This window comes from Amblyomma americanum, chromosome 2, assembly GCF_052857255.1.
Source record: "Amblyomma americanum isolate KBUSLIRL-KWMA chromosome 2, ASM5285725v1, whole genome shotgun sequence".
Taxonomy (NCBI): domain Eukaryota; kingdom Metazoa; phylum Arthropoda; class Arachnida; order Ixodida; family Ixodidae; genus Amblyomma; species Amblyomma americanum.
In genome coordinates this window covers 51,339,200-51,354,587 of record NC_135498.1, presented here as the reverse complement: position 1 = coordinate 51,354,587, position 15,388 = coordinate 51,339,200, and the positions used below count along the sequence as shown (strand labels likewise).

General features: G+C 50.1%; 1 protein-coding gene across 1 annotated transcript in view; it reads left to right on the top strand.

Moving 5' to 3' along the window:
- LOC144119684 (uncharacterized) overlaps positions 1-15,101 on the top strand; it is a 171,377-nt gene extending 156,276 nt beyond the window's left edge. The window contains exons 10-11 of the mRNA XM_077652251.1: positions 9,143-9,457; positions 13,134-15,101. Coding sequence (XP_077508377.1) covers positions 9,143-9,394 — 252 coding nt within the window. The 3' untranslated portion in view covers positions 9,395-9,457; positions 13,134-15,101. The remainder of the gene's footprint in view (positions 1-9,142; positions 9,458-13,133) is intronic.
- Positions 15,102-15,388: the final 287 nt, after the last annotated feature.

The following is a 15,388-nucleotide window of genomic DNA, read 5'->3' as shown; positions in this document are numbered from 1 at the left end:
GTGCGTGCACTGCTGACAGACAGCGAATAAACACGCGCTTTTCCGCGCCTTCCCGAGACTTTACTAAGAAGCAGAGTCATGAACGCGCTACTAAACGCCTCGGCTATGGTGTCACTGCAACCCATGCTTTTGGAGAAGTGCACCGGATGATTTAGTGGATGAGAATCTCTGGGACGCCTCAGAGGTTTTCTTCAATCTTAATTAAGGTGCTGTTTATCTTCGCTGCAGTACATTTCCTTTGATCTTGGTATTTTTGCCTCTTGCAATGCGTTACGCCTTTCCCGCGCGTGCATTACAGCTTCAGTGCATGCGGTGCGGCGTCCCGAGAATTAAAGTTCGTGCAGCTTTTCTTTAGTGTAGAAAAAAATGGCTTTCATGGAGATAGAGAGACGTTGTGGGAGCTGTAACCGAAGTAAGCAAGAAGATTAAGGTGACTGTGCATTTTGCTACCCCCCCCCCCCCCCCCCCCCCCACCTGCAGCAAGGGACAGTAAGCTTGAAATTACAAGCAGAAGCTATAGCGGCTATCATTCGTTCAATAGCCTTCACTCTTCGTTTGAGATTGCAGCAGTGCCTGTCCCGACTGCGTCGAGAAAAGCGTCCTCTGACCTCACCGAGCAATATCATTGCAATGGTCCTTCTTGCAGCATTGGATCGCGTCTCATGAGAATTTGGTGCTAGGGCAGCTGCCCGTAGCGAATTCCTCTTGGAATGTCTATTCAGTTTTCGTGGGTTGTTATGAAATACTCGCTTACGCTTTGTTGGATATCGACAGTAGTCTGTGCGACGGTGGAGCGCAGATGGCGTTAAGAGAGTGTGAACAAATACCGTGATAGACACAGACGAACAAAATGTTGCAACCGCTTTTTGCTATTTAGCCTCGCATGCGGTTGCCGACCTTTCTTCGAGCGTAATGTTCTCCCATACGAGTGTGGTTGATTTGGCTGATATATAGTGTAGGGTGGCTGGTGGACAACCTATATACCCGTCGTATATAAACTGTCGGGAGCGTGCATTGCTACAGCAATGCACGCTCCCACCCCCCCGGTCGTCCGCCTCACTGAGCCGCCCTTCTCGTTGGAGGTCGACGCGCGGAAAAGTCGCTTCTCGCTTCGACTGCATCCTTACTTGCGCAACACTGCAATGCCGCCGCCACTGGGCTCGACGACCATGCAAAGCTTTCCCTCCGTACTGACTCTCTCGGTCAAATAAATAAGCGGGCGGCGAAGGCGCGCGAGAGTTCAACACACAGAAAAGCACGCACTGTTGCCGAGGGACGTCAAACTTTGTTTTATGTGTGTTACCCCCCCCCCCTTTTTCCCCCTCCTCGTGGCCCCATTATTGGCGCTAATGTCCCGTTGCCGTCACTGTCCCCCGCCTTCTTTGCCACGTGCTGTTGCTGCTGGTTCTTTTTTCTGCGATGTACTGCGTCGTTGTCCGGCGAGTGTGCGCGGCCCGCTGCGGTAATGGCCGCGTCGCGAGCTATCACGCACCTCACGTTTTCCCCCATCGATCCGAACGAGGAGCTTCGGCGAGGGGAAAGAGAGCGACTCGAGGAGGTGGAAAACAAAGCGATGCGACACAAGGGCGTCTGCGTTGGAGAAATGGTCATGTACGCAGTTAGACAAGGAAGAGGTTACAAAACGAAGGAAGGAGAGGCAGGCGGTGAAAACATCCACTGGCTATACAAGAGAGGAGCGATGACTGTGGGTGGACACCCGAACCGCGCCGTGAGGGAAGATAGTAGTAGTAGAAAACATTTATTCCAAAAAGCTAGGATAGAGAGGCGAAAATACAGATTTTGGGTGGAGTCCTTATTTCAGGACCCCAATGTCCACCGCAGTTGCGCTTGCTTGGGATATCAGCTTTCGCTGCGTCGCCAAGTCAGAGATGAGCAGGGCAGACTCCCACTGTTCCACGGAGTGATGTTTGTCTAGTTCGGGTCGGCTCCTACCTCTTGCAGGCAAATTATATCGGGTCGAATGGGGGTGACATTGATGTATTGTTTCAAGAGGCTTTGTTTTCTCCTGAAACTTCGGCAATTCCATTGCCAGATCTCTGGGTGGTCAGGAGTGCCTGATTTAGAGAGCGGAGCCATCCTGGTGGCTGGTAAAGCTCCTGACAGATTCGTTGTCGCTACTCATAGCGACCGCCGCGGTCGTGGACCGGTAGGTTTCTGCTCGAGGGTTGTCAGAGCTGGTAACACGTTTTCTGCTAGGGGCTTTGGTGTTTATCAGTGCTTGTAGGGTAACAAATTGGGCGTCATGTGCGTCCAGGCGCGCACCTATTTGTGCGATTTGGGCTGAGAGCTGGGAGGTGAATGTTGTGAGAAGGGGTTCATATTCTTCATAATGCTATTCAAGAGACGTCCCTCTATTTCTTCATATGTGTTGGGGAGGGGGGTGGTTGTCGGTTGGCGAGATGTGGGAGTGGGTGTCGCCACTGGTGGTAGAAGTTTGGGGGAAGTCTCAACGTCCCGGGGCGCGGGAGGTGGGGGAGGTTGGACATGGGGGGGGGGGGGGGTGAAAGAAGTGCACTTGCGGGCTATCTCCGCTACCTGGGGTTGTAGCTTGTCGATAGTGTGTGTCATTTTGGCGCAGCCTGAGCATTTGGGTGGAGTGGGTGTGTTCGAAGGAACAGTGGGAGAGTTCTTAACGAGCTCTGCCCAGCTCACCTTTTTCTCCGTGGCCTTGGCTTGCCGCTGGTGTGGCCGGCTAATTTCCTTTTTTTTTTTGCTTGGGTGCGGGGGGAGGAGGGGTTGACCGGTTGGTGGAGACGGATCTCGATCTGCTCCTACTGCTGCAGCTTTGGCTGGATGACTCGTCGTCCGTGCTGAACCAGCGCGGCGTCCGAGGCCGGGCCTGGTTGTCTTTCCTGGACCGGTGTTGTTCCTTGATGGGTGGGGTGGAGGATCGGACGGATGGTGGCTTTTGCTTGAGTGGTTTGAACCGATTGGGGCACTCCTTGCTGCCGGTTTCGTGTGTTCCTCCGCACAGAGCACACTTCGGCAGGCACTGATGTCCGTCAGGAGGATTTTGGGCCCCGCATTTCCTGCAGGCCGCCAGGTCTGGTGTGGGGCACACATCGGAGCGATGACCCGGCTGCATGCACACATAGCAGAATTGTCGTGCTGGGCGCTACAGATGGCAACGAAACTCCGCGCTCTTGAAGTACACAACTTTGGGGGTGGTCGGACCGTAGAACGTGATCAGCATTGACGATGTTTTGCCCATGCGTCGTACGTCGAGTACGGTGGTCCCGCGTGAGCGGGTGTATAGGCCCGTCTGGAGAGCTTCCGGTGAGGGAAGAGTTTAAAATGATGGAGAGGGGGGGGAGAGCTCAAGACTGCTTCAGGTAGGCATGTGGCGGCGCAGGTCTGGAGAATCGCTCTGAAGTTGCACACAAAGCCAAGAAAAGATGAGTAAGACGCACGTTATTTTTTTTTCCGGGTGCTGTGATGGTTTGGTTTGGGTTATGTGTTTAACATCCCAAAGCGACCCAGGCTATGAGAGACGCCGTAGTGAAGGGCTCCGGAAATTTCGACCACCTGGGGTTCTTTAACGTGCACTGACATCGCACAGTACATGTGCCTCTAGAATTTCGCCTCCATCGAAATTCCACCGCCGCGGCCGGGATCGAACCCGCGTCTTTCGGGCCAGCAGCCGAGCGCCATAACTCAGCCACCGCGGCGTCTTCCGGGTGCTTGAGTAACCATGTGAGTAAGCTCTAAACGAAGCCGTGTCAATTAGCATCTGCTGAAAACTGGTTGAGGTTTTTTTTGCATTTATTTCGCTTATCAAATGCAGTCAAAACTGATAACATGTTTTCACGAGCATTTATGCTTTTTCGCAAAGCAGGCCAGCACGACGACTTTTGTAACACGGGCAGCAGCAATTTCCGCGTATAGGAGTCGTCTAAACGAAAGGGGCTCGGCGCGTGATGCGGTTGAAACGTCGATTGGAGAAGCCCCACGAGGCGGAACTCGATGCCATGCGGTCATAATCATTACCGAACGGTCCGAACGCCTTTTATGGGATCTCCTGTTTGCGCTTTCCACGTGCGAGTGTGCGACCATTAGATGCGTACGCAAAACCTAACCTGTTGCCGCAAACCTGGAGGAGTAACCATCACCACACAGTTGTATAGTATAGAAAGGGGGGGGGGGGGGTGTATTCAGGTCACACGTGGGACTAATGCTAGCGTGGACGTGACAGCTTCCACTGAAATACCTTCATGCCGATTTACATAGGACTGAACAGCGGCCGTTGGGTCCTGCTCTCGCCCGTCGTGAGACAGAGAACGATCAGGGGTCAGAAGTGGTCCCCTGTCCTTTCTTACTATCTCTCCCCTTTTCTTTCCCTCTCCCAGTCCCCTCCCTGCCCTTTCTCTCACGCCAGCCGCATCTTGCAACATCTTGCAACAGCCGCAGCTTGCAACATCTTGCCAGCCGCGCCTAGCAACATCTTTTCCTGCCATCGTTATAAATAGCCAGTAGCAACAACGGAATTTTAAGTGAATAAAAAGCATTTATGCACCTACGAGAGCGGCGATATCCTGCAGGCAAGCTTATCTAGGCACGGGCTGCATAGAGAGCAGACCTGGACAAAATGGCGGAAGATGATAGGTATGCAGTAGAATCAGGTACTTCTGGCCTATATGGTTCTATTCGTTTTTGAGAAAGGGTTGCAGGGTCATGTCTACTCATTCAAGCAGTCTTTTCCCTACCCCTCCAAATGAAATCGAACCATCTCACCACAAGTAGCGATTCTGCAGTATGGTGTACATGAAGTGCTAGCTAGCTACACATAGTAGAGAACTTACACTACCGCAATCACAAAGTGAACAACGGAGGGAAAAGCCTCAGGGTGCTTGCCGACGTTTCGACAACGTCCTTCCTCCTCGGAGGAACCCCGCCAATGATGAACGCTCTGCCCAGACGAAGAGAAGCCCTCTTGCCGAAACGTTGGCAAGCACCCTGAGGCTTTTCCCTCCTCATTGATACAATGGCGCTTGAATGCATGGGTGCCCCGGGTGACATTGGCGCTTCCAGAGTGCCCCCTTGTTCCTTGTTTGTCGCGAACGCGCTGAGCGGCAGTTGAGTGCAGTTAAGTACAATCCAGTAGTCGAGCGGCGGTCTTTCATCGCCGCTTGCACCCGGTTCTGGATTTGTGTGTGGAGGGCATGGCTGGGTGTTGGGGGGGTCCTATTTACCCAATGCATTTCTTGGACTTTCTGTTTTGAAAAAAAAAAAAGGAATCGGGGGGGGGGGGGGGTCGCATTGTTTTTTCATAGCCGATTTGTTGGACCCAGCAATTCCCTCCTAAATCCACCACTATTGGGGACACCCTTACCTTACTTAACATGGCCTAACCTCCGCTTTTTGAAGTGATCGAAACTGGGAGAACGGTACTGGTCATGCGATGAGAGAGAAATATAGCAGAACGGAAGGGAAGGTATGAGAAGGTTAACCAAGCAATTATTGCCAAGTTTCCCGTTGGCCTACCCCACATGTGGGAAAGGTGAAGAAGACAGCGAAGGAGAAAGGAGATAAAGAATCATACGGGGCTGCATTTACGGGTGTGAAAAGTGTGGGACGCGAATAGGCGTCGTGCCGCCTTCTGTTTGTCGCGTCGTCAACCTTTTCAAAGAAGCCAGACCGGTGCGCTGGTGCCGCTGACGCCGCTGGCGCTTCTTGTCAATCGTCATCTGGACGGTTTCTTGGCAGCTTTCCGGCGACGAGTTTTTCAGATTCGAAGTCTCGTCGACTTCCGCTGCATCGTACCAGCCGGTGTGTACAACTTCAAAGAAGACAAGCTTGAAGGCAGCCGCGTTGTTGTCACGAGAAACGAAAATAATAAAAAAGAAATTAAGGTGTCACGACTCAGGCCATATATACTGACAGGCGTCTGGAAGGAAGTTCACTTGGCGAAATCGGTATTTTACGTTTCTATTTTCTCCCCCTCTAATGTGCCGTAATGTTTTTGAGTCCGGTTCTTCTCTGTTATTGAAATAGATAGGGCTTCAGCCATTCCGGACACAATGTACACAGTTGTGCACCAAGCGAACTGCCAGCTTTCTCTTCGATCGCAAGTAGGGTGTTTTTCTTAATGCTAGATATAGCGGACGCAGTAAATAAAATTTCTCAAAGCAGTGGGCTTGACTGCACGCCGTTCGACCACGGTTCCTACAATGTAGTAATGGGCACAAATTTTGTCATCCTGAATAGAATTAGTTGCGGTTTCTGGCCTCATGAGCACCTTAAAAAGATAGAGTATGTGATCCCAGAATACCTTCCGTGCTTAATAGCCAAATGCTAGTGTTTTGATGCTGCAACTAAATTTAGACCACCTGGGGTTCTTTACCGTGCACTGACATCGCACAGTACACGGGCCTCTAGCATTTCACCTCAATCGAAATTAGACCGCCAGGACGCGGGTTCGATACCGACCGTGGCGGTCGAATTTCGATGGAGGCGAAATTCTAGGGGCCCGTCTACTGTGCGATGTCAGTGCACGGTAAAGAACCCCAGGTGGTCGAAATTTCCGGAGCCTTTCACTACGACGTCCCTCGTAGCTTGAGTCGCTTTGGGACCTGAAACCCACATTAACTAAACTAAACTAAATTAAACTAAACTCGACATTTGTTGTGAATGTTGTACATACCTTTATAAAATTTACACTCAGTGTTTCACGTTTTAAACCGCAGACTCCTTGGCTTTCCCTATTGACTTTCTCCAAGCGCGGGTACACTATTTGGGAGCAGTTTTTTTCTTTTTCGGATAGCAATAGTGAGCGGCGTGTAAGGGTTAACCTTTTAATACCCAGCGATGCCCAGGAGCAACAGCTGTAATATTTTTTTGCACCATACTTATCCAGCTTTGATTCGGGACTCCGTCAAACACTCGACTACATTGTATTGTACTGCATTGCATTGTATTGTAATGTATTGTGTATTGTATTGTGTTGTATTGTATTGTATTGTATTGTATTGTATTGTATCGTATTTTATAGGGCGCCCTACAACTACATCGTATTTCAATCACTTCAGTGAGAATAAAGAAGCTTAATATTGTGCCTACATAGCCTATAGCAATAGCTTGTGTACATGTCACTAATGAAAACAAAGAGGAACTCCTCGGAAGAAACTCCTCGCTTGTCAATGGCAGATAACGTTAATTTGCTTTCTCGAACCGTATTTACGCTTCTTTGTGCGCTGTAAACTATTGCTTAAGTTTTCAGCGGCTCGAACAGTAAGGTAAAATTTTTGACATGAAATTATTTACTGACCCCCGCAGCTCTTTCTTCTCTTCAATCCTCTCACGACCACCGTATAACCCACTACCCAGCCAAGCACGCAACCAAGTAACCAAGCATGCATCGCGACGTACGCGTCTTGGCGTACGGCTGCTTAGAGGCCCCATCTAGCGGATGGTCGAGATCCAGAACACTGGATCGCGATGGTCGGCTTTGACGGGCGTCTACGCTGCGTCCTCAAACCTAAACTCCGCCTAACTTCCGCATTCAGTCTCGCCACGGTCTGTGTACTGGCGTTTCTAATGCGTTAGCGCTAAAGACCTCGTTGCGCAAAAAATCAGGCGTCGGCGTTGTCGGCGTTGTGAGCATAAAATCACGAGCATGACTGAATCTGGTGCCCAGAGAGAAACCTACGAGGCAGGTGGGCCACGTAGGTCACGTGACCTTGTGACGTCATCACAACTTGCGCCCCGGATAGTGAGCAAACTGCCTGCCCACCGTAGCAGGTGGCAGTTAAATTAATGACTGGTCGATCGAGAAGAGCAAGATGGGCCGCCCACCGCAGGGAGCACCTGCCATCGCAGGGCAGTGGCGCGTCGCTCAACTGCTGCACCACTGCGCCAGCAGTGGTGTGAGGACTCCCATGGTTCTATCAATGTAAAGCAGAGAATGACCTGCTACATATATGGGGAATTAACCCATTACGCTATGGCGTCTTACCCTTAAAGGAGCAGTAAAGAGGAATCCGAACTCGTCTTTCTACCGCGAGAACTCTATCTACACGTTCCGAGCATTCTTCGAAACCTCGAATTATTGTCCTGTGCAGCCGATTGCTCTAATTAAATCAGATTTAACATCCCTGCTCCCGCCGTTTTTTAATACAGAACGCGGTAGGTAGGAGGAGTCAACCAACGCGTCAGCCAGTCCCGCGGCGGCTTGCCGCTCCGCCATTGGCGGAGTGATACGTAAATCAAAGAGTCCACGCGTGTTTTTATTTCCGTGGGTCTAATTTCCGGCGACATTGTCTGTGACTGAAACTGTTGTTCACTGAAACCTAAAAATCAAATAAAAGTGAAAGCGAAGCCACTACTGGACTGTGTGAAAGGCACTCCACGCGTTGGTTGACTCCGCCTACCAACCGCGTTGAGTTCAAAAAAAAAAAAGGCGGGAGTCGGGACGTTTCATCCGGTTAAATTAAGGAAATCGGCCGCACAGGGCAGTAATTCGAAGTTTATAGGAATGCCCGGAACGCGTAGATAGAGTTCCCGCGGTAAAAAAGACGAGTTCAGATTCCTTTTGAGTGCACCTTTAAGGCGGAGCTTAAAGGGGCTCTGAAACGTCATCCGAGGAGAGCTCATTAACTCACTTAATCACTGCACTGTGTTGCCATGAAAACCGGAGACAAATAATACTCTTCTACACGCCGCAGACGACCCACAATCGCGCGTCAAAGTTGGCGAGCCCTTCCCGGCGACTTTTTCATGCTCGCACCCTCCTCCGTCCCCCGCATCTGCGTAGACAAGGTTTGAGGTGGCCATTGGTTAGATTCTTTCAGACGTCAGGCAGCTACCGTGGCCGCGGCCAATAAGCCGCTTATCCCCGACGGGTCGGGAAGCTCCGCTCCCAGAGGGGGATCGGCGAAGGAGCGCCTACCTTCCAGCGTGCAAAAAGTGACGAGAGGAGAGGGAAAGGCGCGAAGACGCCGAAATTCAAATTTTAACTACAGATAACTCAGCTTCTACAAAGCGCATTTTAAAAAATCCTTGCTGGACACTATCCGTGAAGCACCGTGCTTCAATATCCCAGACATGCTGCAACTTTATTAGAGCCCCCTTCACAGCCCATTTAAGCCTCCCGTCCCATTTTTTTTTCTTTTTTTCCCCCGTGCAGAGCCTGGTGAACTTCGTGTACTTCGCATCCATCCTGGCGCAAACTATCGGCTGCAGCGGGTCGGCCGAGACCTTGTTCCAGCGTCGCGAGCGCATCCACACCATCTCTCGGCGCCTGACAAACGCCCAGTCGGCGCTCTCCCCCGGGGGGCTCCCTGCCTGCGAGGTGGTGGTCGTCTCCGCCGCCGACAAGCCGCTTCGTCGGCGCCACTCGACGCAACTTCCGGCCACGAGCTTCTCCGCCGTCTCATAGCGACCCCAGCGCGGCGGGCGGGATGGCTTTCCCGCGGGGCAGCTCGCTCCTGCTTCTCGCCCGGTGAGCGGCGAAGCTCGCAGCATGCACGCGCAGCAAAGGGAACAGCCACAGGTGTTTTTGGATTGGCGTCTTCTGCAAATCGCATTTGTTGGTCTTGTGGTTGTTGGTCTTGAAGGGACACTAAGGACAGATCCATCCAATTTTTGGTAGTGTTAAAAAATTATACTGCGGCTCTCTCTGGGTACACTGATGCTTATCCGGCAGAGGCAGACGCAGTTATTGCCCAGAATGTTGCATTTAGCGTTTTTTCGCCCGCCGCGGTGGCTCAGTGGTTAGGGCGCTCGACTACTGATCCGGAGTTCCCGGGTTCGAACCCGACCACGGCGGCTGCGTTTTTATGGAGGAAAAACGCTAAGGCGCCCGTGTGCTGTGCGATGTCAGTGCACGTTAAAGATCCCCAGGTGGTCGAAATTATTCCGGAGCCCTCCACTACGGTACCTCTTCTTCCTTTCTTCTTTCACTCCCTCCTTTATCCCTTCCCTTACGGCAGGTGTACGGTATATGAGACAGATACTGCGCCATTTCCTTTCCCCAAAAAACCAATTATTATTATTATTTTCGCCCAGCTAAAGTAGCGTCCACGTCATAATAATAATAATAATAATAATAATAATAATAATAATAATAATAATAATAATAATAATAATAATAATAATAATAATAATAATAATAATAATTGTTTTTTTGGGGAAAGGAAATGGCGCAGTATCTGTCTCATATATCGTTGGACACCTGAACCGCGCCGTAAGGGAAGGGATGAAGGAGGGAGTTAAAGGAGAACGTCATCAGAATGTGGTAATCTAAGGATACAAGCTAACTTCGGTTTTAGAGTTTTAAATATATACTTCACGACCAACTGAGCTGCGAAAGCCGTTTCATAGCTGAAGCCTGACCTAAATAAATAAAATAAATATTGCCGCGACCGGGTTTCGAACCCGCGGGGGCGCAAACAGATCAGCTTCGCTGGCCACTGCTCGAGAGCACTATGCTTTCGCCGCAGTTTTTTTTTCTTTATTGCATGAAAATAGTGCCGAAAAAATAGTCTAAGTATGCTTACGCCACTAAATACCAGGCCACCATACCCCTGCACGACCCCACCTTCCAGAACATCAAAAGTCTGGGAGGCACACACATGCACCCAGATAGGGCAGCCAGCTAGGCGGCTCTTGCAGGGCAGCATATACTCCCCGCACCAAAGCGCATTGTTCACGAAACAGACTTCGACGACCGTGGTGATTCGGCGTGGTGGTCCATCATGCGGCTCTTCCAGAGACTAAATAGTCCCAACAGCATAAATATATCATATGGCACAACGCAGTTTTTCTCCACAGGCAAAAAAACGGATACTGTAGGGTGTGATGTCAATGTCCTTCGTAATTATTTGTTGTAATATATCCCAGAACAACACAGCATCAATGCACAGAATAAAACAATGGTCAATTGTCTCTGGTGTATTGACAGGCGGCAATTCACCGTCCATGGCGCAAGCATCTCCTTAGTATGAAGCCATGCCTTCACAGGCAACGTAGATGTGTGCAGTTTAAAGAAGAATGTTTTTGCAGCAGAAGAAATGCACATTCGCCTAACGCGTTTTAAAACACTGGTGTCAAGGAACTCCAGAAAAGGCTGCCGATACAACGGTACAGGGAACAAATACTCTGTAAGTGTCGGAGTCGTCTGCCTTCTGGAGAGGCTATACAGGTAGTCTAAAGAAAAGCGCACAGTGAGGAAATTGAAGTAATCTCCACAAAGACCCCTCACGAGTGTGTCCCGTCGGTGCGAATAGGAAAGACAAATGAGCACTGAGACGCCTAATAAGCACAGCTACTAAAAAAAAGGTGGCTTGTCGATTTGAAAAAGAAAAAAATGCGAAACAAGCTGATGCGCGAATAAGTGAACAAGGCCTATTCTACCAGACTCTAAAGAAAGATGTAGGTTATCGCGACACATGCGTTCCCATTGGGAACGCCATACAACGGTAGCAAATATTCTGTGCATCACCTGCACTTTGTTCATCGCACAGTGGAGAACCTGTAGCACATAGGCAAGTTTTGCAATTAAAAAGTGGTGCATACTTGAGCCCGAGCAGACACTGACATTTCCCTACCCATTCAAGCCTGAGTTTTTCGCCTCACGGAGACTATCTGTGAATCCCAGCAGTTGCCACTATTGCGAATTTGGTGAAGAGGAACCCCTAGGTAGGGAAGGGTCCCGCAGTCCCAACTTACGCCACCATAATGGCTTGGCGTTTTACGCCAATGGCCCAACCAAAACCCCCATCTCCGCAACCAATAACGCCTCGTGTTAAACTGCAGCACACTCTCGCGCTGTGCATTGCACATCGTCGTCTTCATCAACTTCCATTTGCGATGCGAACAGATAAGATCAGCTTAATCTCTATCAGAACTGAACCTGAGCCTAATATCTCCGCCAGACGTCTCGACGACCCAGCAAGCAAAACCATGAGCCAGTCGAGTTAGACACATGCTTTCGCACGTCTGCTGGGTTTAAGTACTTTAAAACCCTGCCATGTTTTTTCCTCAGTGGCCCTTTAACCATGGATGGGATAAGGGTATTTACAGCTTTTGTCAGGAATATGCAGAGGGAGGAACTGCTATCCTCACTCCCCACGAGCTTAGGCCCTCCAGGGGTGCGAGAGTCCCACTGAACGGTTTAGAAGCGAACCTAATGGACTGTATATTTTTTTTACAAAGGCAGTACGTTCCACAGTGTCAATCCTGCGTTGAGTTAAGGCACTGTGCAAAGAGGTTCACTCACAACAAAGTGTCTTCATTCGTTCTTTCTGATTTAAGAGGAAACCCTGCCCAGATGTCTGAGTGGAACGAGATAAAGGGTGGATACGCAGGGCAGGCAGCTCAGTTTAGATAACAATATATTTGATTACTGACGTCATCATTTACGAAGTACGCAGGAATACCGTGCGCCCGCACCTCGTGTACAGGTACAAGGAGCATGAAAGGAAACACTCCTCTCTCAAGGACCAGGTTTATGTGCTATGCTGAACATTGCCTGAGCTTGTTTTTTTGCATGAACGTGTTTGCACAGTTCTTGATTCTTCTCTTATGCCCAGTTTTTAACTCAACCTTGCCTGCTGTACCTTTTCCCTCATTTGTTATTCATTGCTGTTTTCGTTGAAACATTCCCTCTATGTAAAGCCCAGTTCCGGGCATTTAGAGCAAGTACTTTAAATAAATAAATCGCCTGTCGAACTTGAAAGGACATCAAAGTCTTCGTGCGTGGAATATCACTCAGCAGAGAAGACAAAAAGAAAAAGCCTTCTTCTCGCTCATACTTGAGGAGCAACCGGTGAGGAGTACCCTTTCACAATGATTCCACCTGCAGATAGCACACGTGTTCTATTTCCCGACGCGCAGCGGACGCAAGAAATATACCACCACCGCGGCCGCCCCGCCGTGGCTGCTGCTGCTGATGCGCGCAGTACTGCACAGCGCTCTCCTACGCCGCGTGCATACGCATTCTGCATGCGCTTCCCCCTCTCTCTCTCATTCCGCCGCGGATATGAACACGCGTCGCCGCTGCCGCACGCGCTCCGTGGTACGGGCGCGGCGAGACCCTTTCTCCGCCGCCGCCATTTCCGAGCCGCATAACTTACCGCGCGTCACGTTTCCCCGCATGTGCCGGCGCGTGCCGGCAGACCCAGCGAGTGCCGTGGGATCTCCTTACGTCTCGCCCTCCGCCGCCGCGGGGGATCCGACTGCCTGCCTGCGTGCCAGCCTGCCTGTCTGTACAGGCACCTCCTTCTTCCCTCCGGACGCAGCGGCGTGACGCCAAGGCCACGGCGAAGACAGCGGGAGATGTCTACGTCGTGATGCAATCGTTGTGTATAGAGTCCGCGATACTGCGTGCTGGGTCTCGATTTGACGCGTGGCTTCCTTATTCTGCCTGCCTGCAGTCTTTTAGAGAGGAACTGTCCTGGACGCTGAGGTGTGGCCCGACCTATTACAGGAGGCCACGCGTGTTTGCAGGGATGGAGCCCGGGTTATCTGTGTCTAGAGGCGCCTCTTCCCTTTGTCTTCCCCGGGTTCAGGCAGTCTTTAAAAAAAGAGGACAGAGTTTCAGAAGTGCGTAGGAGCTAGTACATGAACTGTCTGCTTAAGACAGCCTGTTCGTCACAGGCACTCGGAGCCTCTTCTTACAACTTATACGAGTGTCGTGCGGATGTTTTGCCGCGTTTCTGGTTTGCGGGTTGGCGAATATACTGGAATCTTTTATCATAGATGTTGTAAGAAGGGCATTACTGCTGCCACAACTAATAATTATGACGTCGACGAGGCGTCTACGTTGGTCTTGCGTTACCTCTGTACATTGTTTGAGCGGCAGCGTGAGAAGACGGCAAGGAATGCATCGATATTTCGCAGTTGTCTTAAAACTAGTAACCCACCTGACGTTACATAAGGGCGATTCTTCGAGAGAAAGAACTGTCTTTCATCTTAATTTATGTTCAGTGCACCTGGAAGGGCCCTTGCTGATCACCGGAGCAACGTTTGTAGTGATAGTTGCGCCATCTTTAAGCCGATACGGTCACCCGGCACTCTGAAGGTCGATAGTCTGTACAGCCGTTCGCATACTTAACACATGACGAACGCACGTCCGGTAAAAGTACCGACCAATGCGCAAGACATTCATCCGCAGAAGCAGCGACTGCGGTTCAGGGTCTTAGTTTCGTAAATGCACTGCTTGTTCATTGCGTGCGAACTTGTGACATGCTCGCGGGATGACTAGGGAGTCACGCAACCACTCATTTGGATGCCACATCTTTCTTTCTTCCTCTCTCTCTTATTCACTTTCTCTTTTTCACTCATGTACATATACTTGAGCAGGCTGAGCGCGGGCGCTCAGAACTCTTCGTCTTACGGAAGTAATATACAGGGTGGTCTCATATGTTTGCCACGCACTACCGTGCTCGAGATCGGGGGGATGAATTAAGGCACCGATATCAGCATGTGAAGAGAGGAAGCGGAGTATGAGAAAAAGGAAGGGCTCCCTCGATCGACGCTAATCCAATCTTCTCCCGGGGCTGTCGATGCTACTACATTGTGCTGATGTTGTTAATTTGTTACAGTCGTTGCGGGTTTGCTTATTGTAAACTGTAATGCACTCGAGATTTAATCATCGCTCAATTCCTTTTTTTTTTTATTTTGTACGCGAAGCACGCGCGGATGATTTTCCGCATTGTGGAACGCCGCCGATGGCGCGGAAGCTCCTGACGAAGCAATGCCCCGAGTATCCCAGCCGCTTTCCTCTCTCTTCTGTCTTTCCGCTATCTCTTTTGTTAGTTTTTTTTTCGTTTTTTTAGTTCTCTCGCTACTAGTGCCTCCACGGCAGTGTTTGTTTACCATGAAGACACTATTTTGCATAATGTATAATGAAGGCCCAGCAAAACCTCTTCCGTTGTAAAAAAAAAAAAAAAGCCGTAACGTTCATGTACTTATTTCCATCATGCCGAACGCTTTCTTTTCTTGTCTTTTTGTTGCGCTGTTTGTTTTTTTTCTCGCGGGGTTTGCTTATTTCAGCGCGAAACTTCCGCGCGGGCGAACAATATTCCGTCTTCTTTTCTCTTGCAAAGAAAGATCTGAATAAAATTCTTTCCAGTTTCGAACAATGTACATTTGTCGGCACCACTCATTTCGAGCACTTCATTCTTCGCAGTTGTGTCTTTGAAGTTGTTTGTTTTCTTTTCATTATAACTTGTGCGAAGGCCGCCTTGAAAGGTTCTTTCACTCTACGAAGAACTGCCTTTGTGGCCGTTATTGATGAGCTCTGCTGAATACGGCGTCCTGCTCGAGCGCCTCCGTGCGTGCATCTGTTGTGCTGTCTAATGCTGCCTATTGTAACCCTACCTTGTTGAATTACATACAGGTTCTCCTTGAAGATCGAGTGCCTCGACTT